At 35.8% G+C, this 26,663-nt stretch overlaps 1 protein-coding gene across 1 annotated transcript in view; it reads left to right on the top strand.

Moving 5' to 3' along the window:
• VPS13A (vacuolar protein sorting 13 homolog A (S. cerevisiae)) overlaps window positions 1–26,663 on the top strand; it is a gene marked incomplete at its 3' end in the record, with an annotated part of 57,646 nt that overhangs the window by 12,948 nt on the left and 18,035 nt on the right. The window contains exons 15-34 of the mRNA XM_009866430.1: window positions 1,122–1,257; window positions 1,863–1,957; window positions 2,712–2,854; window positions 4,180–4,381; window positions 4,466–4,580; window positions 7,079–7,215; window positions 7,755–7,887; window positions 8,662–8,779; window positions 11,633–11,771; window positions 15,633–15,717; window positions 17,371–17,543; window positions 19,870–20,026; window positions 20,398–20,477; window positions 20,724–20,783; window positions 20,868–21,024; window positions 23,864–23,980; window positions 24,075–24,178; window positions 24,562–24,729; window positions 25,414–25,721; window positions 26,401–26,548. Coding sequence (XP_009864732.1) covers window positions 1,122–1,257; window positions 1,863–1,957; window positions 2,712–2,854; window positions 4,180–4,381; window positions 4,466–4,580; window positions 7,079–7,215; window positions 7,755–7,887; window positions 8,662–8,779; window positions 11,633–11,771; window positions 15,633–15,717; window positions 17,371–17,543; window positions 19,870–20,026; window positions 20,398–20,477; window positions 20,724–20,783; window positions 20,868–21,024; window positions 23,864–23,980; window positions 24,075–24,178; window positions 24,562–24,729; window positions 25,414–25,721; window positions 26,401–26,548 — 2,775 coding nt within the window. The remainder of the gene's footprint in view (window positions 1–1,121; window positions 1,258–1,862; window positions 1,958–2,711; window positions 2,855–4,179; window positions 4,382–4,465; window positions 4,581–7,078; window positions 7,216–7,754; window positions 7,888–8,661; window positions 8,780–11,632; window positions 11,772–15,632; window positions 15,718–17,370; window positions 17,544–19,869; window positions 20,027–20,397; window positions 20,478–20,723; window positions 20,784–20,867; window positions 21,025–23,863; window positions 23,981–24,074; window positions 24,179–24,561; window positions 24,730–25,413; window positions 25,722–26,400; window positions 26,549–26,663) is intronic.

Raw genomic sequence — 26,663 nt, 5'->3', positions numbered from 1 at the left:
AACCTCTAATTTCATAAATTCAACAATCCTTTTTTTGTAAGGCTCTGTCCATTCTTTCCTTGGACTGTTCACGTCTGCTTGATGACTTGGTGTCCCTTAATAAAAAGGACTGTGGAGAATTTTGATCAAACTTTTTGAGGCCTTTTTTTGTTTAGCTGACATTCCTCATCATTGCTCTGAGGTAGTAGATGTAGTATATAGTATCAGTTCAGAAGCTTTTATGTTTTTTTGGTGAGCCCTGCCTTCCATTGGCCTAGAAGTGGATGGAAATGACAAATCCCTAACAAGTTCTGATGTATGGCCAGCTGTTTTCCTTAATTGAGGGATCCCCGTCTCACTTTGGGTATTACATTCACTAGACCATCTCTAAATTCAGAGCTTATCTCCAAGTGTTTATATCTTTTCAACTCATATTAGTTATGACAAAAAATGGTAAGTTTGTGTGGTCCACTGCAATTTTGAGAACATCTCTGTCTCCTAGATTGCTTGATTGTTGTTTGCTGTCCCTTATGGCAAAATTTCAGTGGTCAAATCTGGATGTAGTTTGTGGGTTTTTTGAGCACCCCGTGTTGGAATGACCACTGGCATTGCATGGGACATCCCCTAGTTATTGAAGTGTTTTCTATATTCCTTAGAATAAATACTAAATTACAAGTGTAACGATTTTTTAATTAATATTATTGCTTCAGATATCTTTGTTGAAATAAAAATATAGTGATAATTTAAAATGTGGCCTGTGCTGGGTATTTAGTTGTTTACATTTTTAATGATTCCTTTTTCAGTGCGTTGTTGTAATGTAAAGCACTATATAGTGTTGCGGATTTTTTTTTTCATGATGAGAGCCAGAGAGAAAATCTGCTATGTAAGAAACATTTATTGACTTAAAATCAGTTAGCTTTTGCTTGCTCTTTTTGATTATAAGATATTCTTATGAATTGGTCTAGTGATGCCCTGTGTACTTGAAAAAATAGAAGAAAGATTAAAAAATAACAATGCCTTTTCAATGGTTGTCTAATGATGTTTTGATGTGTTAAAGCGTATCTTGATCCTGTATTTTTTGTAGGAAAATGAAGAAAGGAGCATGAAGAAAATTACTTACTTGAGTACTTTTTAAATTTCAGGCAACTAAGGCTGGATTAAAGATCTACAGACCAGGAGTAAAACAAGATGATGAAAATTCTAGTGGCTGGTTTAGTTGGATGTGGAGCTGGTCAGGTGAAAAAAAGGATGAACAAAAACAAGAAGTGAAGGGTTCAAGTATGTTCACTTTTTGGTATTTTTTCTATTACTGGAAATTACTTACTAGAATAATAGATCCCTAGCAATGGAACTTTGGATTTGTTTAATATTTGGGTGTTTGGATTACTGATGTTTACAGTTTCTCTTAGCCTTTTTTTTTTTTTGGCTGCTGAAGTTGTTATTTGTGTATTACAGAGGTATCTTGCAATTCCTCCCATGTATCTTTCTGAACTGTCTTCAATTTGTGCTTTTTTCTGTCCCAGCTTTCACGTTTGTCTGCATCATATATTGTGTATGGGCATTTGAAGAAAGTGCTAGAAAACAGTAGCAGTTAATGGAATGTAAACAATTTTACTTCCATTCATTTTATAATTCGGCTATTTTATGCAGTGTATTAGTGTTTGATTCACTTCAGTATAGGGCATCTAGTAAAGGTTGTGGAACAAGGGCAGTAAATCAGAAAGGTTGCTTCTGTTGTTAGCAAGGTAGCAACTTTGCTGTAAACTTCAGAGGTATTGCTTCACCCCTACTTCCACGGCTACCAAGCACGGCAAAATATATAACAGTATTTGTTTTTTTCAGGTAACTATAATGAGTTAAACTAACCTCTTGCAATGTGACAGGTCTTGAAGAGCTGATGACACGTGAAGAAAAGGCTAAACTTTATGCAGCGATTGGATATAGTGAAACAGCTGTGGATCCAACCCTTCCAAAATCAGTAAGTCATAACTGACTGATACTAAACAATTGATAGCCTTATTGGCTTATAAAAAAGATAATACAAAATCATGTTCAAAATTACTTGAAACTCTGTCTCTGTGTATTTGAATGCGGTACTGACACTTTTAAGTTACTGCCTGCTGGCTTTGTGCACAGCAGCATCCTTAGTAGCGGTTTCGGAAGAGTGGTTATAGAGCTTACTTTGGATATTCTGAAAAAAGTTCAGAATAACATTTTGCTTGCTCAAGCTAGAATAAAATCAGTTAATTGGTTAAATTGGTTAAGCTATAAAGCAATCATGTATACTCTTACAATATTCAGAAACCTCTCAAGTTCACGAAGTGATTCAATGGAGTCTTAAGTATGAATGATAGTAGATGAGGTAGAGTAGGTGGATATATGAAGAAAGAGATGATTCAAGAACTGTAGAGAGGAAGATTTTTGAACCATTCGGAAATCACATTTATATGTGAGATACCATGCATGGTAAAATGGAAGGTTGTAAGCCCGTTGTCTCAAAATGTGGTGGAGAGACATCAAAGACGTATGTTTGCAAACATAGTCTATTCTTAGTCTAACCATGCTTCTCTGTAATAACTATTTGGGAATGACTTTTACACCAGCTATGATAGAAGACTATAACATTAGAAAAATAGCATCAAACTGGTATTTACGGTTTTCATCTCTTCATAAACTGTATCAAAATGTATATTAACATATAATCCACTGTTATTGTTTTCCCTGCATATTAGTATGAAGCCATGAAGCTCTCTGTGAAGTTACTCAGCATGTCTATATCAATAAGAGAAAACAAGCAAACTCCTGAGCTGGTAGAATTTGCGTTAATTGGCTTGACTACAGTATTTACCCAGCGACCAGGCGCACAAGCAATAAGGTGAACTGTCTCTACCTTGCTCCTCGTGAAATGTTGGTGACAGCTAATGGATGTCTTAAGTCTTCGTTTTTCACTGTTGTTTCATTTGCAGTTTAGGAGCAGAATCATCCTACAACTGATGGGCAAAGTGAATGGATACTGTTTCCAAGATTAAGTCCTCTCCATCTTCAGAATTTCTGTGTCATAACAGATCTTTTTTTTCTTAATTTTTTTTCTTTTCAATTTGTCATTGTTATGTACAAGCAATCCAATTACTGACTTGTTTCTTGCTTGGAAAATAACTATTACTCCTTTTGGAACTTAATCTGAGCATGGTGATCTTGCAACAGCTTGTGTGTAGGCATTTAACATGGCTGAAAAGTTCTTGAGTTTTCAGTTGAGCTGTTAAATTTCTATATGAGATACTTTATTTTCATTTCAAATGTAATGACTTAAAAGTTCTGGGGAGGACAGCCTTCCTGTTTTAAACCTTGTCCCCTGTACTTTAGGGCATGTTAATATAATCTGTCTATGATATTAAGATACTGTTGATCTTGCTGAACTTTAATGCATAATTTTTTTTCACACTTTGCTTGCAGATTTTATGTTTTTCCCTCTATGTATCTAAATGGCTCTTACGATGCTATCATACTGAGAAAAAAAGAGAAAATGCTATATTTTTACAGTGAAAGGTTTTCCTTTGAGTGGTGGGAGATAAAGATCTTCAGCTAAGAGCTGATATAGAAGTGGACAGGGATTTGAAACAAAAAATCCAAGACCTGTAAAATACTTCCTCAGAGTAGTGCTATAGAGGTGGACAGGGTATTGGAAAAAAGATAAATCCAAGACCTAAAAAATACTTCTTCAGAGTAATGAGGCTATTAATCTTGTGCTCCTCCTGTGGTGTTTCTTTTATTTCTCTGCACTGGAATGCTTTCCTCTCTGCTCTACTTCTGTTCCCCATTATAAATTTTGCCATCTAATTTCTGAGCTCATACTACAGAATTTCTGTTTGCATGTCTCCTCCTGCCCTGACACCTGTCCTAATGAAAAGTGCATGAGGTGAATACATCAGACTCCTTTTTCTCTTTACTCAGGGCTGACTAGTAGACACAAAACGTAATGAAATAGAAAACAGTTAACGCATGGATATACGTGTTAGATCCTTAGACTAAGCGATTTAGTTGAGGTAGTTGAGGTAGGGTATGGGTACATTGTTGGTGTTTGGTGGTTTTGGTGTTTGTTTTTTTTCTTTTCCTCCAACTCATTCCTTACACTCTTGCCATCTAATTGTTCCTAGCCAGATGGATATTACATCTGCATATGCTTTTTGCCTTTCTTTACAGATTTGAAACACAGATTACCTCACTTGAAGTTACAGGCATGGCCCGAGAAAAGTGTACACCCCGTCTCCTATCTTCTCGAACTGTCTATTCAGACAAGAGTACCTCACTGTTAAGCATAATGTTTGAGACTAATCCTTTGGATGAGAAAGCAGATCAGAGGCTTAGAATAGAATCACAGCCACTGGAAATAGTGTATGATGCAGTAAGTAAATAGCTGAAAAAATTATAAATCTTTAAAAATCATATTTAATAGCAAATTTACCATGCATTATTTTTGCTTTGATAGATGACAATAAATAGCTTAGTGGATTTCTTCAGGCCTCCAAAAGATGTACATTTAGAGCAACTGACTTCAGCAACCCTGATGAAGCTTGAAGAGTTCCGTGAAAAAACATCAACAGGCAAGTGCTGTACACTCTTGTTCTTGCACACTCAGATACATTTTTAGATTCTAGGACGGTATGAAAATATTGTATCTTTCCACGTGGAGATGCATGGATCCAAGTTAAAACTTTCTAACACAATACCTAAATAAGCCGAATTCTTCGATCTCGTTACAAAACATTTGTTCTAGGTATTGGATAATTTTCTATCTCTGTATGTTCCACACCCTGAGGTAGGATTTCAATGTTTCATAGAATCACAGAATGTTAGGGGTTGAAAGGGACCTTCAAATCTAGTCCAACCCCCCTGCCAGAGCAGGATCACCTACAGTAGGTCACACAGGAACGCGTCCAGGCGGGTTTTGAATGTCTCCAGAGAAGGAGACTCCACAACCCCCCTGGGCAGCCTGTGCCAGTGCTCTGTCACCCTCACAGTGAAAAAGGTTTTTTTCTAATATTTTTGTGGAATCTCCTATGTTCCAGCTTGTACCCATTGCCCCTTGTCCTGTCATTGGATGTCCCCGACAAGAGCCTGGCTCTGTCCTCCTGAGACTCCCCCTTGACGTATTTATAAACTTTTATTCTGTTGTACTCCATGCAGAGTTAAAAATTGTTGCCTCCAAATTTTTTGGTTTGTTCTTCTGATTATCTCAGGGGCTTTTTTTTGGTTTCATACTCTTTAGAAACTGATACTTGAGATGTTGATCCTCTGATGAAACCCTACATCCTTTCCAGAGTTGATACTTTTCAGGACACTATCTGCCTTTGTCTAGGTGTTTTGTTCTTTGACAAATGTTGATTTTTTTTTTCTAGATTGACTCTGATGAAGTCGTATTAACTATATTTGTCTCCCAGTTACTCAGCATCAAAGTTGTTTCTGTAGTTTTCGTTTCGTCCTACCTTTTTTCTCTAGAGAACTTATATTTTGACACATGAATGAAAATGATGAATACTTTGAAGACTAATATAGAGATTTGTATAATTAACTTGTTCTTGTGAGGATGTCTGAGGCTTTTTAGATGAGAGATGTGTCTAGCACTGTATCCTGACTCTTTGGGCAGGAAAGTATGGGGACATTTAATGTCTAAATTCTTTGTAAAGGGGAAAAAATTCAATGATTTTTTTTTACTTCATTTAAATTAGTATTAATACTGTATATTCAAAAAACCTGAATACTCAGTGACAATGAGTGAAAAAAAGTACAAAAAACTCAACATATATATAATAGATTGCTTTTATGAAGCCTTTATCAGGACCAAAATCGGGAATCAATTGCACTTCTGTTGATTAGTTCTTCTTTGACTGAACTGTTTAATTAATGACTAATGTCAGATTAACCACTCGAAGTTAGGTAGATCAAGTGACTTGTCTTTTCTATCAGTAGTTTTTCCAGCAATACTGAATATATTGATACACAGTTCACACTTGAGATTAATTTGATAAAAATTTTTGTAGTTTAAAGGTGCTTAATACTCCACACACGTTCTTGTGGAAATATGAAATTATGCTACATGTCTTATAATTTAAGCATAGCACTACTTTAGAGATGTATCCAGTGACTTTTACATTCACAAGAATGCTGAGCTGATTGTAGAAGTCTAAAATCTTGTTCTATTCATAAATGAGAAGTCTGATGGAAATTTCCAAAAATATGCTCTGCATTACTTGTAAAATCTTGACTGAGACTTACAGAATTACCAGGGATGTTTTGTACCTGTGATACAAAACAAGATAAGATTTGATCCTTGGAATATTCTGTTGAAGGAGACTGCTAGTATCAGAGGTATAATAAAAAGAAATGGAATTATATCAATAATCTATTCAAGCTTGCAGTCCTTCTCAGGAAAGAACTCTTAACACTTTTATATATAGTAGAAGATAGCTGGAAAATATTGGGGAACTGTGAACTGCAGAAGTGAAAAAACCAGGATTTGATCTCAAATGTTCTGTCTTTCTGAACTTCCCGACTAGTTGCATGATTTTTAAACAGGATTTTTGTAAGACCCTGTGTTTGCAGTCTTCAGCATCTCAAGACGGAGATGCTTGTTAGCAGAATCGGTGTAAACTTCAGTATCTCAGTAGTAACACCACTAGCAGTTTGGCCAGTGCATTTGGATGCTACCAGTAAGAACTTCTAAAACAATTAAATTTCTGAATTTACAGAGCACAGTGGGTTAACTCAGAAGTTGCCAAGTTGCAATGCACATACCAGTTCTTCTCATTTCATCTCTGCTTGATATAAAACTGTTTTCTGGATTTCCATGTGTCATGTTGCTATCTCTAGTAATCCATTAGCACTGTTTGCTATCATCTTCTCATCTGCCTGGTGCTTCTTTAAAGACTGCCAATGGTTCAGAAGACATCTGAAGAGCATCTGTACTTGCAATTCAACTTAGTCACTTAGCATTCATAGCTCATATAAAGTTAGATTTGAATTTATATTTATACCTTCTTCTGATTCCATAGCTTCTGTATAGATTAATTTGTCTATATTTACCGATTGTATTATTTTTCAGGTTTGCTGTATGTTATTGAAACCCAGAAAGTTCTTGACCTCAAGATTAATCTCATGGCTTCATACATCATTGTTCCACAAAAAGGATTCTATGACTGTGCATCAAATTTACTACTTCTAGATCTTGGTAGTCTTAAGGTATGTATTTACCTAATGAAGTTACTTACTGAAAATGGTGGTTTGGCTTTTGTGTGATTTCCAGCTTCTTAGAATGTATTTTGCCATACTGGGTAAATAAAAGCTCCTGTTGCATCTTATATATTAGGTATTTATTTTAAACTGTTTTCCAGTCATGGCAGAAATTAATCAACCCAAAAGTATTGTTAAAAAATAGTTGATGGTTTAAACTCCTAAGTGGAAAATGTTTATCAATTTTTTACCTCACAATATAAAATAGTAAACGTTTTACTTAAATGCTTAAATGGTCTTTTCTTTAATATTACTATTGTTTTTGTTATCAATTGCCTTTTTGATCATTCAGTTTAACTTTAAAAACTGAAAAGTAAACATATTGGCCGTTTATGAAATAACAAGTAAAAATAAAGATGTTTGAGATACCTCATGCAAAGGAAAAGTCAAGTAATTTAAGGATGTATTTAAAAATATAATTTAGCAGTATAAACTAATAGAAGAGTGATTCTGCCAAATTGATTTATGCTTTTTTATGACTTTTTAAGATGAAAAGTAAAAGTCGTTCTGATTTATCAGAACTCAAAGTAGGGCAAAGCACTATTGAAGATATAATGTCAAGAGCTTACGACAGTTTTGATATCCAGCTCAGCAGTATACAGTTACTGTACAGCAAACATGGTAAGTATTCATGAAAGTCATCTTTCTTTATATGAATAAAAGTATTTTGGTTGTTGATGCACCTTTTACTTTTCTAAGCAGTGGAAAATCTCTGGAACATACTTGTTTAACTACTGTTCTGTACTCAGTCCTATGAACATGTTACCAATTTCCAAAGCATGCCTTTAGGCCTTAGTTTCCAACTGTAGCTTTTGCTAAATAAACTTAAAACAAATCCCTTGTTTTTCAAGACATTTCTTGCATAGTAAGTATAAGAGTGTAAATTATTTATGGTATTTTACTTTAGTGACTTTTTCTTGCTTCTCTCCAAATCTAAAACAGAACCCATAAATAGTTGTAAGTTTGGTCATTTTATGAGGGTAAAGAAAGGATCAGAGTCTCTTATTGAAGGAAACTTCTACTAGTAGTTTGGGAACCAAAAATATGGAAAGAATCAGAAGTCTTAAGCACTTAATTTCTCACTGTCTTGTTCCAGAGGCAAATCCAGAGCCTAAACTCACCGTACCGTGCAAGTTAAGAATTGGGCCCTTAGAAGTCTGCAGCATGGATGGGGTAGCTGTTCAGATGTGAACAGCAGAAAGAATTAAGTAGCTTATTATGTCTAAAGTTCGGATCTTGTATAATATACACATATTGATAAAGCTGTAAAAGACGTGTAACCTGAATTTTTAGCAACATATACTAGCTAATATCAGACTCTTTAATTCTGTGATATGTGTAGTGAGAAGGAACCTCTTTCAGTGTTTAAAAAGTAGGCTTTCTTTGCTCTTCTAGATGAGAACTGGCAAGAGGCTCGGAAGCTGAAGTGTTCATCTCAACATATCTTGCAGCCCTTGGATGTAAAAGTGGAATTTAGCAGGGCTATGGTTGTTACAGATGCAAGAATGCCCAAGTATGTGCTTTTTCGTGTTTTGAAATTTTATTGTAAATTTCCCTTTTATGAGGGAAAGAAAGAAAAAAATATATGAAGGACTATATTATTTTACATCTGCTGTGTGTGATTCTTGGAAGTAGGAAAATACCTTAATTGAGAAAAATAAAAAACCCTATGAGATTACCAGATATTAAAGCGATAGAATATTACATAGTTATAAAATTAGTATGTATAATACATTAGAAGACTTTATCACAGATCTTAATACCTGTTCTGCTTAGGTCTTTCTGATAGCTGCATTTCAGTTCTTATTGGAACACGGAGGACCAAAAATCTGAATTTATGAAGTCTCTTCTCAGAATACTTTTGTGATGTTTATAAAAGTAATGTGCTGTTATACTCCCTGTCTTTCACTTAGTTTACTTATCTTTTTTGTTTATCTACTAGAGATCACTTCTCAGGGAAACAGCTCTTAATGCATTGTTTGTACTTGGGCTAATGTATTGGTTATGGATATTGTACTCGGAAGAAAATATATGTTACTGGAGTGATGAAACTTTGTTGTAAATGATCACTCAGTCAAAATGTCAAAGATAAACTTTACATGTGTTTTGGAAAAATACATCTTCACTAATGTTTCATAAGGACGCTACTACCTAAATAGATTACATCAGTTTTGAAGTACTTGCAGGTTAGCACATTGATGCATTCTGAGGTAATCTGGTTTATTAAGTCATTAATAAGAGCCATATTCTTATGTTACAACAAGCTAGCATATGCATATTTTATTCTTAGCACCACTGGAAATTCAGATTTTTAGCTGGGCACTTTAAAAAATGAATGGTATAAAAATAAAACTAGGCAATTGCAGAAAATTGCTTAGGACAATCAGCAAGGTCAAGAGGCAGTGTATGCAATAAAAGAATTACAAAGAATCTGGTATTTGCTTAGTCAGAAAAGAAAAGACCATAAAAATAATGTACCTCACTAGTGTTGTATATTGGAATGCGGATTAATGATTGCATGGTATAATGGTGCCACCTTCTGGAAAGCTGGGAGACTAGATGCTGAGTTTTGATACTTTACAAAACATCTGATTTTTTCCATCCTTACTTTTTTCGTTTTGATGAAGAAGGTGAGATAAAAGAAGTAAAACTCACAGGAGTCTCTCTTTCTATATCAGAAAGCCCAGAGATTGAAAACAAGATTTCTTTTCTATGGCCATATAACAGAATGTCGTTTTAATGTGGTTTGTAATCGACATCTCTCCAAGTTATGCTGGTATAACCTAGATTAAGGAGTATCTGGTCTTAATGAGAACAGATGTTGCAATATTGTACTGTTACCTGTCTAACTGTCTTGGCTATCAGGTGTGCTACTTCTTTTAGCAGTTTATGTGTCTAGGCTGATTCTGGGAAATTTTTCTCTAATGGATGTTATTTCTGTGTTCTGAATTCTTATACAGTAAATTAACCAAATAGTTTCTACCTGTTTCCAGAAATTGGCAAATTTTTCTTCCACTGAGATAGTAATATTTTCTGGAGATCGGCTGCTGATTCTTTCCGAGTGCCCGCTCTCTCTATAGCTGTTAGGAGTGCCAGGGACGACAGTTCAGTCCTAGTTAGCATACGCTACAGTGAGTTGCTAGTCATCACTAATAGTTTAACCTGCACCACGAGCTAGTAAGCAAACATTTCAAATCTGTCATGTTGATACTATAGCTCAACAACAGCTGAACTTGTAAATTTTATACCTTGTTCAGTTTGCAGATGCTTCCAGAACATATTCTGCAGTTCCTGGTGTTATACTTTAGAGTTATCTACTGGTCTTGAAGTGACTGATATGGCAGCTTTTTACCTGATGGTGGAGATTTATGGTCTTCTTTCATGAACTTCTGTGTAGTATATATCTAGCTAGGATTGTATGACAGATTATTACATTTGGTTATATGTCTCCCAAATTGTTTAAAATGACAAATGTTTTATTTTGTTGGTCTCTAGCTTTGACTATTTAAACCCATCAACACTATCATTAGCAACGTAGCTTCAAATGCCAAGTACCTTATTATCACTTCATCATCTCTTTTTGTTTTTAAGAATGGTCAGTTAATGAGTGTTTACTTACAAATATTTAGGCCCATGTGATCTCTAGATGACATTGGGCACAAATGATGAGTAAATTAGTAGGTTTTGTGTCAAAAATCTCCTAAACTGTAAATTTCAGTAATTATAGTTGAATAGAGTATTATGTGTCAGTATTGCTGACATCAGTTTCACATACATGAATGTATTATTGCAATTTTTTATAAGAATACTTGCATATAAAGCCAGCATGATCTTTTTCCTGAGCTTCTTTTCAGTAATATTGGAGCTATGCTGTAGAGCAGCATAGTTCTGCTGAGGAAGGTGAGTGGAAAAGTGTTTGTTCTACAGCAAAAACTAATAACAAAATTGCTTGTTTACTATAGTAGGATTTTATGAATGAGTCACTTAGTTTGGAGGGCATCTATTTAAGTTACCTAACAAGCAGTAATTGGATTCTGGTACTTTTTAAATTCTGTGGTGTTTATACTTCCTTGAGTGACCATCAACTGAATCTCACTGAACTCCTTATGATTTTGTTTTTAAAAAGGGTAATGAATTCACTAGGGGGTTGTGCTGGCTTTGTTTTAGGAAGGCACATTTCACTCTGCCAGAAGTGGAATTAAGAATAGTCAAAAATATTCCTTAAGAATATATGTGTATATGTGCGTACACATGCACGCACACACACAGACAGACACACACACAGAAAATACACAATGATTAGGTGTATGCTTTTCTGACCAGGAATAATTGTGAGTCAAGGTAATGTTGATTGTTTACAAAACAGGTTCAAACTGTCTGGACAGCTGCCTTTACTTTCCATCCAAATATCAGACCAGAAGCTGACGAGTATCTTGGAGCTGATTGATAGTATTCCCAAACCAGAAAGTGCTCCTGCTGCCAGTTCGGCTCCAAAAATAACTGAGGTAAGATTTTTTTTAAAAGTCCTTAATAATTATCATTAATTAATAATTCAGTAATAATTAGGTTCTTGCTACTAGTGTTGCAGTTTTGAAAGGAGCACAAGAAAGCAGAGAATAAGCATTTACTTAATACCTTTTAAAAAATGTAGCTAATTCTCTACATCCATAGAAATTTTGCTTGTTAGTTAGTTCATTGTGATCTTCAGTCAATCATTATGAAATAGTTGTTCAGTAACTGAATTTAAAATTAAAACAACACAAACTCTGGGAATTATTTTGTAGTTCATATTTTTCTTGATTAACAAAGTTATTCACTTTTGTTGAGGATTAGTTTGATTGTACCTTGAAATTTACATGTGTCAGTGCTACAGAGTTTGGATTGAGCTATTTTGTTTAGCAAAGAAAAGGGTGAAACCATGAATTTTTTAAAGTTATATTATTTTGTGGATCTTGGTCAGGCACTTCAGCTCTCAAAAGCAAAACAAAAAACGTCCACTATCTCTGGCTAGTGCTGGCTAAACAGTGCCTGCTTGGCAAAAGTAACAACTTCATTTCAGCTTATTTAACTGCTCTTTCCAGCTTTTCTTAATTCAGTTATACAACATACTTAAGTCAGCGGCAGTTCTGCTTTGGGTTTCTAAGATTCGGGAATTTGGAGTGTGTTCTCTCCCTACTTTCCCCACCCTGTTTCCTTAGTGAACATGATTCGAGTCACTGTTCCATGCTTTCTTTGTGATGGAATATTGCTACCTTGCTGATACTATTGCTGAAAAGTACATTTTATGTGTTGATATGAGCTGTTTTTAACAAAACTAGATGAACTCCAAATTGCTGACTTTTAAGGTCACTGTAGTCTGTGTGATCTGGCTATGTTATGTATATCTTTAAAGCAGTCCTATCATTTGGACATATGTGGAATCTCAAGGCTGAAGACAAAATTTTGCTGTCAAATTTTTCTGTCATCTGTAAATCCTCCTAATTATCTATTATTTAATCTTTTGTGTACTTGAGTCTAAAGGAATAGTGGCCATCTTTATATTTTTTTTAAGATTGCTTATTATTATCTTTGCATCTTTATACAAATTATTCTGCCTTGTTTACGAAGGCTGTTGCTGCACTTTTGGTGGTGTTTTCTATGGGTTATGTTGGCATAATGTTCAATAACGATAAATGCACATGACTAGACATGTCTACACCTATATAAAGTGAAGATTGTTTCCCTTCAACTTGTATTTCCTACCATCCCTTTAGTTGTGACTTTAAAATTCTACCTAGTTCTGAACTCCTCTTTCACTCTTAGTATACTGACAGTATCCGCATCCAAAACTGCCACAGTCTCTGTTGTTTTGTGCAACTGATCACAAACTTTCCTCAAGGAAAAGTGATGGGGTTTCAGTTTTACAAATATAAAATGTGCACACATAAGATGATTATACTGTATTTTATAACATTGCTTATGTTGAATTTAATTATAGAATTCAAATGTTACATGTAAAATATTTTAAGTGACTTTGTGTTTAGTATTACCTGTATATTACTTGTGACATACAAGATGAGGTAAGACTGTTGAGTCACTGTGAATATATTTACATTATATGCAGCACCCGTATTAAAACCTATGGTTAAACCTGTGTGCTCAAGCTTCCATCTACTGCAGAGCTTGACGGACTCTAATTGCTGATAGTAAATTCAGTTAATTTGGGTGAAATTACTGCTTTGGTGGTTGCAGATACACTCCCATGTTTTCATCCTTGTAGCTTGTAGCATCAAATCACTTCTGAACCAAAAAGGATGTAAAATCCTTTTCCAGACCTCTGCATGTGAACTTTGTTCATTACGTTTTCAGTTTGTGGAGGAATTGTTCATGTGGTGTGACAACAAGGCATTTCAAAATCAATCCTGTCATGTGTTTGCACCCTGCATTTTAATGTGCTGAAGTACAAGGAGGGTGTCCACTTTGATGTGAAAGGCTTTATTTCTCATGATCTAGTACTGTGAAGTTTCACAGTTTCTTCTTGTCTTCTTAGAATATGTAATTGTTACAAAGGAGACTATTTATCACTTGTAGACATGGATATACTCACAGAGGTCAAATTATGTAGGCTGGAGGCTGAGAGATTGTTGAAGTGTGAAGAGTGAGATGAAGACTGGAGCCTTGGAAAGACGTTCAGAAATGAATAATTCTTTGTCACCACAATACTTAGATTTCTGTAAGATAACTGTGGGTTATTGAATAATTGTTTGAGCTTTGACAGTAGCAGTTACAGAGAGCGAAAAAACCAACAACTAAAGTCCCCCAAAATCCCCAGACTTCTGTCGTTTGTGCAGTCCAGAGCCAAAGACACTCAAGAAGAATGGGCATGCAGAAAATGCACGTCTCTCTTTGCTTTAGTGCTCTATGCAAGCTAAATATGCATGTGGAGGATGCAGAAGACAATTCTCTACAAACTTAAACCACTAAGACTACTCTCTGAAGCTTGATGGGAAAACTAACTTTGGTTGTAAACCTTTTGTTTACGTTCACTAAGAGAATTTCAGTCTGTCATATATGATACCACATGGAGTGAGGATTCATGTGCTTTTTTCCATTCTACTGGCAAAACAGTAATTTCACACATTTTCAGTTACTTCTCTCAGTCGTGCATAACTGCATCTCACAATGAAACAATCTACAAGCTTCTATTTTTCCAGATACATGAAGAAATGAGACTTAACAAGGCCAAGTGCCAGGTCGTCCACTTGGGTCACAACAACCCCAGGCAGTCCTACAGGCTTTGAGAAGAGTGGTTGGAAAGCTCCCTAGTGGAAAAGGACCTGGGGATGTTGGTTGATAGGCGGCTGAACACGGGCCAGCAGTGTGCCCAGGTGGCCAAGAAGGCCAATGGCATCCTGGCCAGCAACAGGAATGGTGTGGCCAGCAGGATTAGGGCAGGGATTCTGCCCCTGAACTCGGCACTGGTGAGGCCGCACCTCGAACCCTGTGTTCAGTTTTGCACCTCTCACCCCAAGAAAGGCCTCGAGGTGCTGGAGCGTGTCCGGAGAAGGACAACAAAAAGCTGGTGAAAGATCTCAAGAACAAGTCTTAAGAGCAGCTGCTGAGGGAACTGTGATTGTTGAGCCTGGAGAAAAGTAGGCTGAGCGGAGACATAACTGCTCTCTACAATGACCTGAAAAGAGGTTGTAGCAAGGTGGGAATTGGTCTCTTCTCCCATGTGGCAAGCTATAGGACAAGAGGAAGTGGCCTCGAGTGTGCTGGGAGAGGTTTAGGTTGGACATTATGAAAAATTTCCTCACTGGAATGGTTGTCAAGCATTGGAACAGACTGCCCAGAGAAGCAATTTGAGTCAGCATCCCTCAAGATATTTAAAAGAGACATAGATGTGGCGTTTAGGGGTATGATAAAGTGGTTGACTTGGCAGTGCTAGGTTAATAGTTGGACTCAAAGATCCTAAGGATCTTTTTCAAACTAAATGATGCTACTAGTATCATGTGTATTTTACAAAGAACTTTTATTTTTTTACTATTCTCTGACATGGCTGTACTGTAGTCATGTGAGGGACTAGGTTTTGTCTTTCCTCAGTTTTCATACAATGTACTGTTTCTCTCCATCTTTTGATCTGTGAATTTGGATGTTTTTGTCTCTTCACCGGGTTTCCTGATGTATTCACTCTGTAGCTAGATGAATGCGCAGTACCTGCTGCTTCTACCTTATTTAAGTCTCATTTATCCCCATGTTTTTAAATTTAGTCACCTGTTTAATGATTTTCACTTAAAATAAGTTGTAAAACTTCCATGTAATGTATGTGCATACAACAGCATGACCAATGAATTTAAGGAAAAAATTCTGTGTGTCTTGTATTTCAGGCTGCAATATCCCCTGTGCTCTCAGCACCACATTTATCGCAAGGTGTGTTTCCTGTTTTGGATCTTCATTCATTTGCTGAGTCAGGTAATACAATCTATTTTTAAGTCTGATTTATTAAACAAGTTAAGTTTTTAGTTCATTGATATAATTTGTTTGTCTCGGAGTAAGTGACCATTTGTGACTTTGTTACAAGTTCTTGTTTGTTGAGTAGTGATATGTTGGCTAATTATAATTCACTCTGCACAAAATATTTGTGTGTTTTCTAATAGCGGTAAAATTCTTTATGTTTGTTCTTGATGTTCGTTTTCTGAAAGCAAGGCAGTAAGATGTTTGTTTGGTAGGATGGGTTTGTTATGTCTGTCTTTGCATTGCTACTACAGATCACTATTCAGAGTATCTGAAGCAATATGTAGGCAGTTTTTGTGCTTCAGTGTGTACTTACTCCTCTGGCTTTAATTATTTTCTTCTGGTGAAGGATTTCTCTCCTACTTGGTTGGTTTTATTTAAATTGCAAAATACTGAAATGATGGCTGCTAGAAACTACTGTGTTGTTATAAACATACATAACTTTGACTTCTACAAGATTAAAAAGAAGATTGGCTGTGGAGAAACTCTTCATGTTTAATACTGCCTTGCTGTTCAGACAGCTTGGCTAGATTGTTTGAAAAATAATCAAATATTTAAGTGTTAGACGTGTTTGTTATGCTGAAACAGCTGGAGAAATAGAGAACAATGCTTTTTCTTCTGTCTCAAGTTAATGGTAGCATGGTTTGCAAGCACTAGTGAAATTATCAGAAAAGTTATTTTTTCTGTCTGCTTTATCACTTGAAATTCACTGTGTGTGCAGTATGTATAGAAATACAGGTCTGTGCATCTTGTGTTTTTCCTGTGGTTCCTTGAAGTGCCCAAAGGCAGAGAAGTGTCTTTCAAATTTTGAAGATTGGGATGAGAGCAAACACTGGCAACAATTAATTTGACAAATCAATAACTAGCTTTAGATCTGATCAGGTCTGTTTTATAATTTATGCATATAGATCTACAGTCACTTTAAGTGATTCATGTTATTTATCTTCACACCTCAGACTTGGGAATGCTATCAAGCCTTAGAAAATACTTCTTAATATCATTTATTCATTTTTGTCAGAAGTAGGGTGCTTCTTCCACAGTTATCTTGAACCTAAGTGTTCATAGGTTTTAGGTGAAGTAAAAGACCCTTGTAAGATGATCCGATCTATCTGTCTAGGTTATACATCTGTAATAATGTCAGGTGGATTAAAAGCTTGATAAGTCCTTAAGAGTCTCTCTTTGAAATGGGAGATTTTTAGCAGGGAAAGATCAAAAGTAGTGCAACTGATAGTGAGGCAAAGGTTTCTGTACGGTCAGCAGCAGGCAGACCATCAGAAGAGTTACTAAGCTAGTCGTACACACTGAAGGCATGAGAAAAAACATATTTTGTGCTGTCCTTTGCACAGCCAGTAGTGACAGAATGCTGATGGAGTTGAAGAGAACTGATACATGATGACGTAGTAGAGGGAATTGTTGATGTGGTAAAAAGCTGTGGAAGCAGGAGTGGGATATAATTATAGAAACAGACTTCGCTTGCTAATTGTCAGCTAAGTAATCTTCCCATAGTTGTACATTAAAATTTTTATAGATTTAGACCTAACAGGTCATCATACTCTAAAATATTTTGCTTTCTCAAATGTGTATGTAAAATTTTTGTGAATTAATCCTTAGAATCAGAAGAAGAATTCTATGATGCTCTAAGCAGTCCTGTGGAAGACATGCCATTTTTTGAAGCCTCATCCGTTTCCCTCAAGCGAGCTAGCAGTACGAGGAGAAAAAAACTACATAAACAAGAATCTCTGAAAAATATGACAGAATTCCAGCTAAGGTTTGAAGTAGCAGAGGTAAAGTTACTTTTTCTTTATGATAATTATTTTTCTGAATCCTAGCTGAACTATAGTTATGTCCTGTGTTTTGTGTTTGTGAATCCATGTCTGCAGAAGTATTGTTTCCCCATTTCTTGCCAAAATGTTTCTGTAGATTTTGGTTATTTGTTTTTTTTTCCCAAGTAACAGTTGTGCTGTTGCATCCTTGTCATCACTGGAACGCTTTGATTTATTTCCCATGTAATTGTATCACTGGATTTCCTTTACCTGTCACTCAAAAATACATCATGCAATACATGCAATACATGATTTGGCTTAAGATACAGCTTTCGACATCTCTTTTCCAGATACTCATGTGGTCTCTGGCAAAACTTCATTAACATTTTGTTGTGTAAAAAGCACCCTATTTTTCTGCTCCATTTTTTCCCAGACTCTTTTGGCCTCAAGCCTAAACCTGTAATGTATTCATTATGAGGTATTCTATGTGATAATCTTGCTGGTTTAGACTTGAGAGGAAAAAAAACCAGGATGTTTTACCCAAATCCAAGATAGTGTGTCTACAATATTAAACAGAAGCTTGACTTTGGAGAAACTGGTCATGTTGAATATTGCATTGCTGTTGCAACAGCTAGCTTAATTAGATTGTAACATTCCATATAGTAGTTACACTTGAAAAATAATCAAATATATCAATGTTATTTAATTGTCAATCACCTTTGTCATGCCAAAACACACAACAGTTGGTCTAGTAAAAAATATGATCTCTTACCACTATTTGTAAAGTTATACAGTGAATATACAGTGAATAGTAGCAGTCTTATTGCTGCTGTTCACTGTATAACTTTACAAATAAACCATAGAAATTCAGTTAACTTTACAAATTCTGTTTTAGGGTGGGGCTTACAGAATGACTTCAGCACATCTTAGTTACTTGCAACATGTCTAACTATATGCTACACGTTAAAGAAAATACATAATTAAAACTGAAATATACTGGACTTTGTGTGTTGACAAGACCTTTTTTAAGAGCTACTGGTTTAAAGATAGGTGCTGTATTTTACATTATTCTTTAATGGAAATTATCTTATAATCTATAAGAAAAAAGTGCAATTGATAATCTGTTAAGAATCACCCCTGGTTTTGTTGGCTTTATAGTTTAAAATTACTTATTTGGACTGGTTTTGATTTTCCCTATTTGTAAGGAGCATTATGTGAAAAGGAAAAGTACATATTCTTGTTTTGCTCTATCTGTGAAAGACAGAGAACAACAGCTCAGCTAGTTATTTATTTAATGATATCTTTGTAATGCAGGGCTGAAACAGTTTGAAATCCTCTTGCCTGATATTCAGCTTGGGAATCTAAGTCTTACCAGGAGAGCTCAAAAAAATTCCAGTGAAAGCACTAAACTCTTTATGCTGACTGAAAGTCTAGTTTTGACTCGATTGAACGTTACAAAATGCTTTACAGTGTTATTTTTAAAAATAAATTAGTTCATGTAAGTGTAACCTAGGTATTTGAAATATTTATTAAACAGTATTATAGCAATTTTACTTGTTGAACTGTTTGTTGTATGTCCAGGTGAACAGCAGGATGCCCATGAGCCAGCAATGTGCCCTCGTGGCCAAGAAGGCCAATGACGTCCTGGGGGGTTTTAGAAGGGGAGTAGCTAGTAGGTCGAGAGAGGTCCTCCTGCCCCTCTGCTCTGCCCTGGTGAGGCCTCATCTGGAATCTTGTGTCCAGTTCTGGGCCCCTCAGCTCAAGAGAGACAGGGAACTGCTGGAGCGAGTCCAGCACAGAGCCACAGAGATGATGAAGGGAGTGGAACATCTCCCTTCTGAGGAAAGGCTGAAGGAGCTGGGTCCCTTTAGCTTGGAGAAGAGGAGGCTGAGGGGTGACCTCATTAATGTTTATAAATACGTCAAGGAGGGGTGTCAGGAGAACGGAGCCAGGCTTTTTTCAGCGACATCCAATGACAGGACAAGGGGCAACGGGTACAAGCTGGAACATAGGAGGTTCCACAAAAACATTAGAAAAAACTTTTTCACTGTGAGGGTGCCAGAGCACTGGCACAGGCTGCCCAGGGAGGTTGTGGAGTCTCCTTCTTTGGAGACAATCAAAACCCACCTGGATGTGTTCCTGTTTGACCTACTCTAGCAAGGAGATTGGACTAGATGATCTTTTGAGGTCTCTTCCAACCCCTAACGTTCTGTGATTCTGTGAAATGATAATACACATTGACCAGTAAAATTTATATAAGTGTAAAATACTGTGTAAAATCTCTACAAGGATAATGCTGTACCTTTTTTTTTTTTCTTCTTTTCGTATGGTTGTTTGGACTTTTTAGGTCTTAATTAAATTATGCCGTCTTATTGGTACTACTGAGACACCTGTGCTGCAGCTTGATATTGTGGGCTTAGGCACTGAACTTAAATTAAGAACATTTGACATGACTGCAAATGCTTTCCTTCGTGAAGTTTGTCTGCTGTGCCCGGAGTATATGGGTAAGTATTTATGGTCTAATCAAAAAAATATTCACAGATAACACTGTGAATTTATTTTCAAAAGACCTCTAAAGCTTTCTTCTGTCAACTGGGGAAGTTTCGCTTCCTAAGTTAAATGTGAGGGAGGGGGATGGGAAAAGTAATTCAGGAGCTCATTCTCTTAGTAATGCAGTGGTAAATACATTCTAGTGCTGATGATTTTCGTAGTGACACTTAACTATTTGAAGTCTACAGAAGAGATTTTGTGATTAAATAGTAATAACAGCTAATAGTCTAGTTTGTAGATGAATAGGAATTGTAGAAAACTTGTCAATTTTTTTCTTTTCAAAACAGTTTGAGTTTTTTATTATTATTCTGTTGGGTTTTTTTAGATGATAATGACAAGCCAGTTTACATAATTACTACTTTGGATAATGTGGAAGATGATCTTCTCACTCTGGAGTACATAAAGGTGAGAGAAGAGCAGGCTTTGCTTTTGAATTGTAAGCCAGTCATAAACTTTGCAGTATTACTGAGGAATTGTTGAAGGTTTTTGCTTAATTGTTTATTCTTTAATATACTGAATGTCATGTGCAAAGTCTGCTCCCTGAACAGATTAACTACATCTGAAGTAGTAGTTTTTTTTAAAAATAAATTCCCTCTAGTGAAATCTTCAAACTTCTCTTGGGTTGTTTTACATGCACTTTTGGTGGAATAGGCTGATATTAACGGACCAGAACTGAAAACTGCCTATCAGAATGTTCTGCAGAAAATAAAGGTATGATACCTTTTTTTTTTTTATCATTATTTTCTCATTGTGGGAGAAGAGGCATATTCGATAACCCATAATGTGTTCTTTCAGGTGAACTTTTCATCTCTAGATATTCATTTGCATACTGAAGCTCTGCTGAATGCTATGAACTATCTGAATAATCTCCTACCCAAACAAGAAACTAAAGTTGCAGAAGAACCGGTCCATGAAAAAGTAGAGGAGAAGAGGGACGTTCTAAAGAAATTAAGTACGTTTGTTTATTCTTTTTTTTTTTTCCCTATTTTCTATTTTTGTAAGCCTGCCAATGACTTTCAAAATAAGAAACAACTTCATGACTGTTTATAATTTCAGTGGTAATAAGAATTTTATCTATGAGAGTACTATGAAGGAACAAGGATATACTCTGATTCCCTGAGTGGGAATACTTACTACTGACATATAGTATGTATGGGGGAGGGAGTAAGGCACTTTGTGATATGCACATTCATGATTATCTTCGTTGGCGTCCATGGGAGATAAGCTATGAGGCAAGGCCATCCTCTCCTTGCAAGACTCCTTCCCTCATGCATATATGGTGCCAAGGCTCCTTGAGGCATCTAGTTCCTGCTTAGCCTTATCTGCTCTTCATACCCCTCTCCTGTATTCCATTTGGCACTTTATCAGTTTGCCACACAGGGCTAGAAACCAGTCTCATTTTTGCAGGTGATCTGTTCTGTAACAAGCTGGTGGTTTGTAATGGGCCAAGAAATGTTTAAGGCAAACATTTGCACACCTGTCCACTACACTTTCTTCCCAGGATCAAAATATTTTTGTTGATTTAGGTTTGCAACCTGTAGATAGGTATCCACGTAGCCATTTATTGATGTGAAGACCTTGGCAGTAGACATAAGTACAAAATATACACTACTGCAGTTCCTAAGCCTCAGGACACTTTTGGTTACTGGTAATATACTGATTTGTTGAATGGCTGAAATCTGTTTGGCACCAATTTTGTAGGAAAAATATGTTGGAGTTGTGACTTTGGGTTTATGAACTAGCACATTAATTCAGATGTACCTTCAAGTGTAATAAATAGGAAGTCCTTTCATGGTGAAAAATGGCTTGAGCATTTTCAATCTTTTGTTATAAAAATCTGGCAGTAGCATTCATTAATATTGATTACTGTATTTTCACATGAGTAGAACATAAATCCCTGAAATTTGGGAGAAATCTGGTGAGCCTTCTCATGTTTGTCAGAAGTATCTGGTACTCTGTAGGTACCTGGTTTCCATTTACAATTCCTGGCGTTCCTTGGCCTGCAAAAGCATTAGCATTGTTGCATTGTATATGAGGAACATTAATTTGTTGTAACGTGCTTGCCATGCAGCTTTGTCATTCTCTGACCAAGAATTTGGCAGATCAGATTTGTTGATAATGTGCAAATGAACAGATCACCTCCATTTTTTGATCATGTGTCTGAGAGCTACTTTGAAATGAATGCTGCTGTTAAATGCTCAACATTTGGCCAGTGATGTTCACTTCTGCTTTCAGAGAACTTATTTGAGATACTTGCAATCGTTGCTTGCTGTTAGTCATAAAACACTGAGGGTTCAGATAGTTATCAAAACAAAGGAAAAAACATGCACATAAAAATTATGGTAGAAGGTAATTCTCAAGATGGTTTTACTTTTGAGGTATTGTAATACTTGCTCTTCAGGGAACTACTGAAATGGATAATGTAATGACTGAGCTAGCCGACTTGCTGGTACATTGGTGAGAACGTCCTCTAGTCACTGATGTTAGTTCTTACAAGCATTTTGAGTGAACTTCATTAACAATTTGGTGTCTTTAAACCCCAGGTATCAAAGGTGCGACGTCTGGTGAGAAAAACAACAGTCCGAGTCTCATGTATACTCGTATTCAGTGCTTAATTCACAGCCTACTCCTTAACAACAGCACAAATTAAACTTTAGCTGAGTGTAGTTACTGGTTAGTTTATCATGGCTTGTCTTCTGTTAGCAACATGCAATAAAATCATGTTGACTGAAGCTCTTGTATTTATGGATCCATAGCTTGATTGTGAGAGTTGAGAAAGGCTTAACATACACACAATACTTAAAGGTAATATCTCATCTGAAAAGCTAGGCTGTGGAAAAAATTGATTGGAAGGTTATTACTTTTTAATTTTATTCCTTTTAGCTTCGTTTGTAGACTAACTATAAGAATTTACCATTTAGGACTCAAAGTCCTTGAATATAACGTATGATATTTCCCTTTCTTGTTTGAGGTAGTGTATAATGTTACTTCAGATTTGACTTTCATAAAAAATGGACTAAGTTATTGGCTGAGTTCCTTATCTGTTGACTTCTGTATTTAGCACTGTGCCAGCAGATAGTGTTGTGTGGCACCAGCCATGTCCACTCAAAATGAGCAGAGATTGTTTCGGTTAACATGAAATAGAATATTTTTACTCTTACTCAGTTTTGGGAAAACCAGAAATGGACTACATATTTTGGCAGTTCCTCTTTGAAAGGTACTATATGTGTTCTTTTACCTTTGTAGGTCTTAAGGTTACTCATATTCATTTTGAAGGATGCCCACTGTTCCTTCTCTTCAATGTCTGGTTATATTAGTAGTATTTTCACTTTTAAAATTTAAGTTTAGAAAATACAGATTGTGGAGATTTAGTAGATTTAGTAAAAAGTCACTTACCATTCTAAACAAGACAATTGATTGCAGAGGACTGATCAACAGACCAGATAAAGTAGTCCATTAATGTAGCTGTCGTGTTGCCAGTTTTTAAGGTAAACTGGTAAGTCCTGAATAACCTATCTCTAATTTTGCATTGTGCTATGTAGGTGTATATTATATGGTTTTTTGCAGTTAATAAAATACTGATGTAGATTACCACAGTTAGTGAAGCACATGAGGACTCCTTTATATACAATCTTTTATATACAGTTCCTTTGTGTGATACTTACTGGTATGAATGCAGTGCATTTTGCCAGTGCTGCAGGCTTGTTACAAACTAGACTTTTGAGAAGGGGTGCTAAAATAGCACATCTCCTTGAAGAACTGTAATTTTTATTACTTTGTGTTTCCCACAGCATCTAAAAAATCGAAGTATGAAGATGTTATCGACCTCAACATCTGTGCAGATTTATCCTGTTTACGCATCTTCATTAGAGAGAAAAAGCATAGAATAGCTGAAATTCACATTGAAGGTAGGAACAAAACTTTAATCCCAAAGCCACAAAATTTTGTAACCAGAGTAGTCTCTAGATCTTCTATTTTTGGTGTGGTGTTTTATTTTTTAAGGTCTGGATAGCCAAGTCATCATGAAGAAAGCAGCAACAGAAGTGACTGCTAAATTAAAGAATATCATTATTGTGGATTCTGATGAACTGGCATTGTATAAAAAGGTACACATTTACATGTATCGTTGATTTCTGAATGGATGCTATATTGAACTTACGTTGTGAACTCTACACTTTCACTGTGGCTTATTTTTTCTAAATAATGTCTTATGTATTTACTGGAAGCATTGTTCTCTATAAGCAGACTGATTTTACCCCCAACTGGTGGTTGTTAGACTGACACTGATTTTGTGCAGCTGTGATGCTGAGATTCCAACTGAATATTTTCACCTATTTCAGTTATATTTTTTTCTATTTATTGCTAAGATAATTGAAGTAAAAGTGTTTTGGAAGTGTGAGATAGTGCATCTTATTTTGGAATTCAGTTTCTCCAGCATAAGTTTTATACAGTAGAGAGGTACTCTTTTATTTTTTTTTTTCTTCCTAAGGCTCTTTACATCACAGGAAAAGAAGTCTTCAACTTCAGAATGGTATCATATGTGAATGCTACAGATGGCATTGCATATACAAATATGGATGTTGTTGACAGTCGTATTTACTTAACTGTTGGATGTATTCAAGTAGTTTTTGTCAACAAGTTTGTTTCATCTATTTTGGTAAGTTAAATTTTACAGATACTGTTCCTTAGCATTCAGATAACAGTTTCAGAACTAGAAAAGGATAAAACATTCCATGGCCCTCTTCTTTAGGAACTTTATACGCTTTTATCAGAACTGCACTCGGGTTGGTGGTTTTTACTATTTACTATTCTTCTATGGTAGTAGCTATTTACTATTCTTCTCCCTATGTTTATTGTTGTGAAGTGTGTGGCTAAGCAATATTTACTGTTATTGCTAGTAATTTTTTTCTTTAAATGGCTTGTGGCAGTTTTTAGATATACAAGTTGTTCATTGTTTATAGCATTGAAATATAAATAATAAACCATGAAACTTAATGACTTTTCTATAAATTCTGATAACTAAATCTATTTTTTACACTTCGTATGAGTAAATAAAAAGCAATTTGTACAAGTTGTTTTACAAAGGTCATTGCTGTTGCCATCTGATTTGCCAGATACTTAGTATGGGAATTTATATATATATATATGCATACTTTATCCTATTTTGGGGAGAGATTATTATTAAAAGAACTATTAAACTATTAATTACTATTAAAAGAACTCAAAGTGTGTAGCAAAAATAGTATCTTAAGTTGGCTTGCTATCAAAAACTATGATTATTAATGTTTTTGAAGAACTGTAATTCTTCATAATTCTTCATAATAATGTATTCTTTTCCTAGGCTTTTATAAATAACTTTCAAGCTGCCAAGGAAGCTCTTACTGAGGCAACTGTTCAAGCAGCAGAGAAAGCAGCTACAGGTGTAAAAGAGCTGGCAGAGCGTAGTTCCCGTTTGGCACTGGATATCAATATTAAAGCACCAGTTGTGATAGTTCCACAGTCAGCTATGTCTGCAAATGTCCTGGTGGCTGATCTTGGTCTAATTACTGTGAAGAACCAATTCTTTATTGCTAAAACAAAAACACGGTATAATCTCCCACCTGTTGTTGATTCTATGACGGTGAAACTGAGTGAACTAAAGCTATACAGGTAATGTAGTATCAAGGGGTTTTTTTTAATTGATGCAATCTTTTTGGAATGCTTTAGCTTTGAGAAGTTAGTATCAGTTAATCAAGGGTTGGTGCTTGATGGGTGCATTATTATCTTGAAATATAACAGCAAATTAATAAGATTTTATAAAAGCAAATAGAATGTAGATTTAGGAGAAATAGTAATCTACACAACTTGAAGTAGAAGCAAATGTTTTTTTAGGGAATCTTGTGTGGAATCTTTCACACTTTGGCACAGGTTGTACCCATTTTGATGAGGTGTTCAAGCTATGCCTAGGAGGAAAGATACCAAGTCAGATAGCGATGAAAAAGTGTTTGAGAATGGCTCCTGGTGCAGGTGGTTAGGAGAGGGAGAGGGACTGAGATTTTCAAACGCAGTTGAAGAGTACTGAAGAAAGAAGGAATCGCTCTCCAGTGGAGAGCAGGTAAGAGGTCCTTACTTGCAAAAAGTTAATGCTGTGTGCCTGTTATGTGCCTTGTGCTTGAGAAAAGGTATCTCATTGGTGGAGCAAGGCTTTAACTAGAGATAGTGGGTGTGGTTAGAGGACTGCTTTACAATACTAATCACAAAGATGATCAAAAGACAGAAATGTATTTGTGTATGTTAGAATGTCTAAGTCATGTATGTCAAGCTGGGGCCATTTTGTTTCTGTTTACAGATCATGCTATGAGCAGGGTTCATTGCAAACTGAAGTACAGTTGCTACAGCCGCTCAATCTGGAAGTAGCTGTTGAGCGAAATTTAGCTGCTGCATGGTATAATGAAGTTCCTGATATTGAAATATCTGGACGACTCAAGCCTATGAATGTAAGCACTCGTTTCTGAAATCAGCTGTTAAAATATTTGTGTAAGATGCATTGGTTTTTCTGTTCATAAAAGTCAAAGTGCCTTGTTTTGTTGTTGTTTGATTTCAAGACATAGA

The sequence above is a fragment of the Apaloderma vittatum genome, unplaced genomic scaffold (genome assembly GCF_000703405.1).
Source record: "Apaloderma vittatum isolate BGI_N311 unplaced genomic scaffold, ASM70340v1 scaffold32363, whole genome shotgun sequence".
NCBI classification, from domain to species: Eukaryota; Metazoa; Chordata; class Aves; order Trogoniformes; family Trogonidae; genus Apaloderma; species Apaloderma vittatum.
Note: the sequence above shows the minus strand (reverse complement) of the source record. Positions and strands in the feature narration are given on the sequence as shown.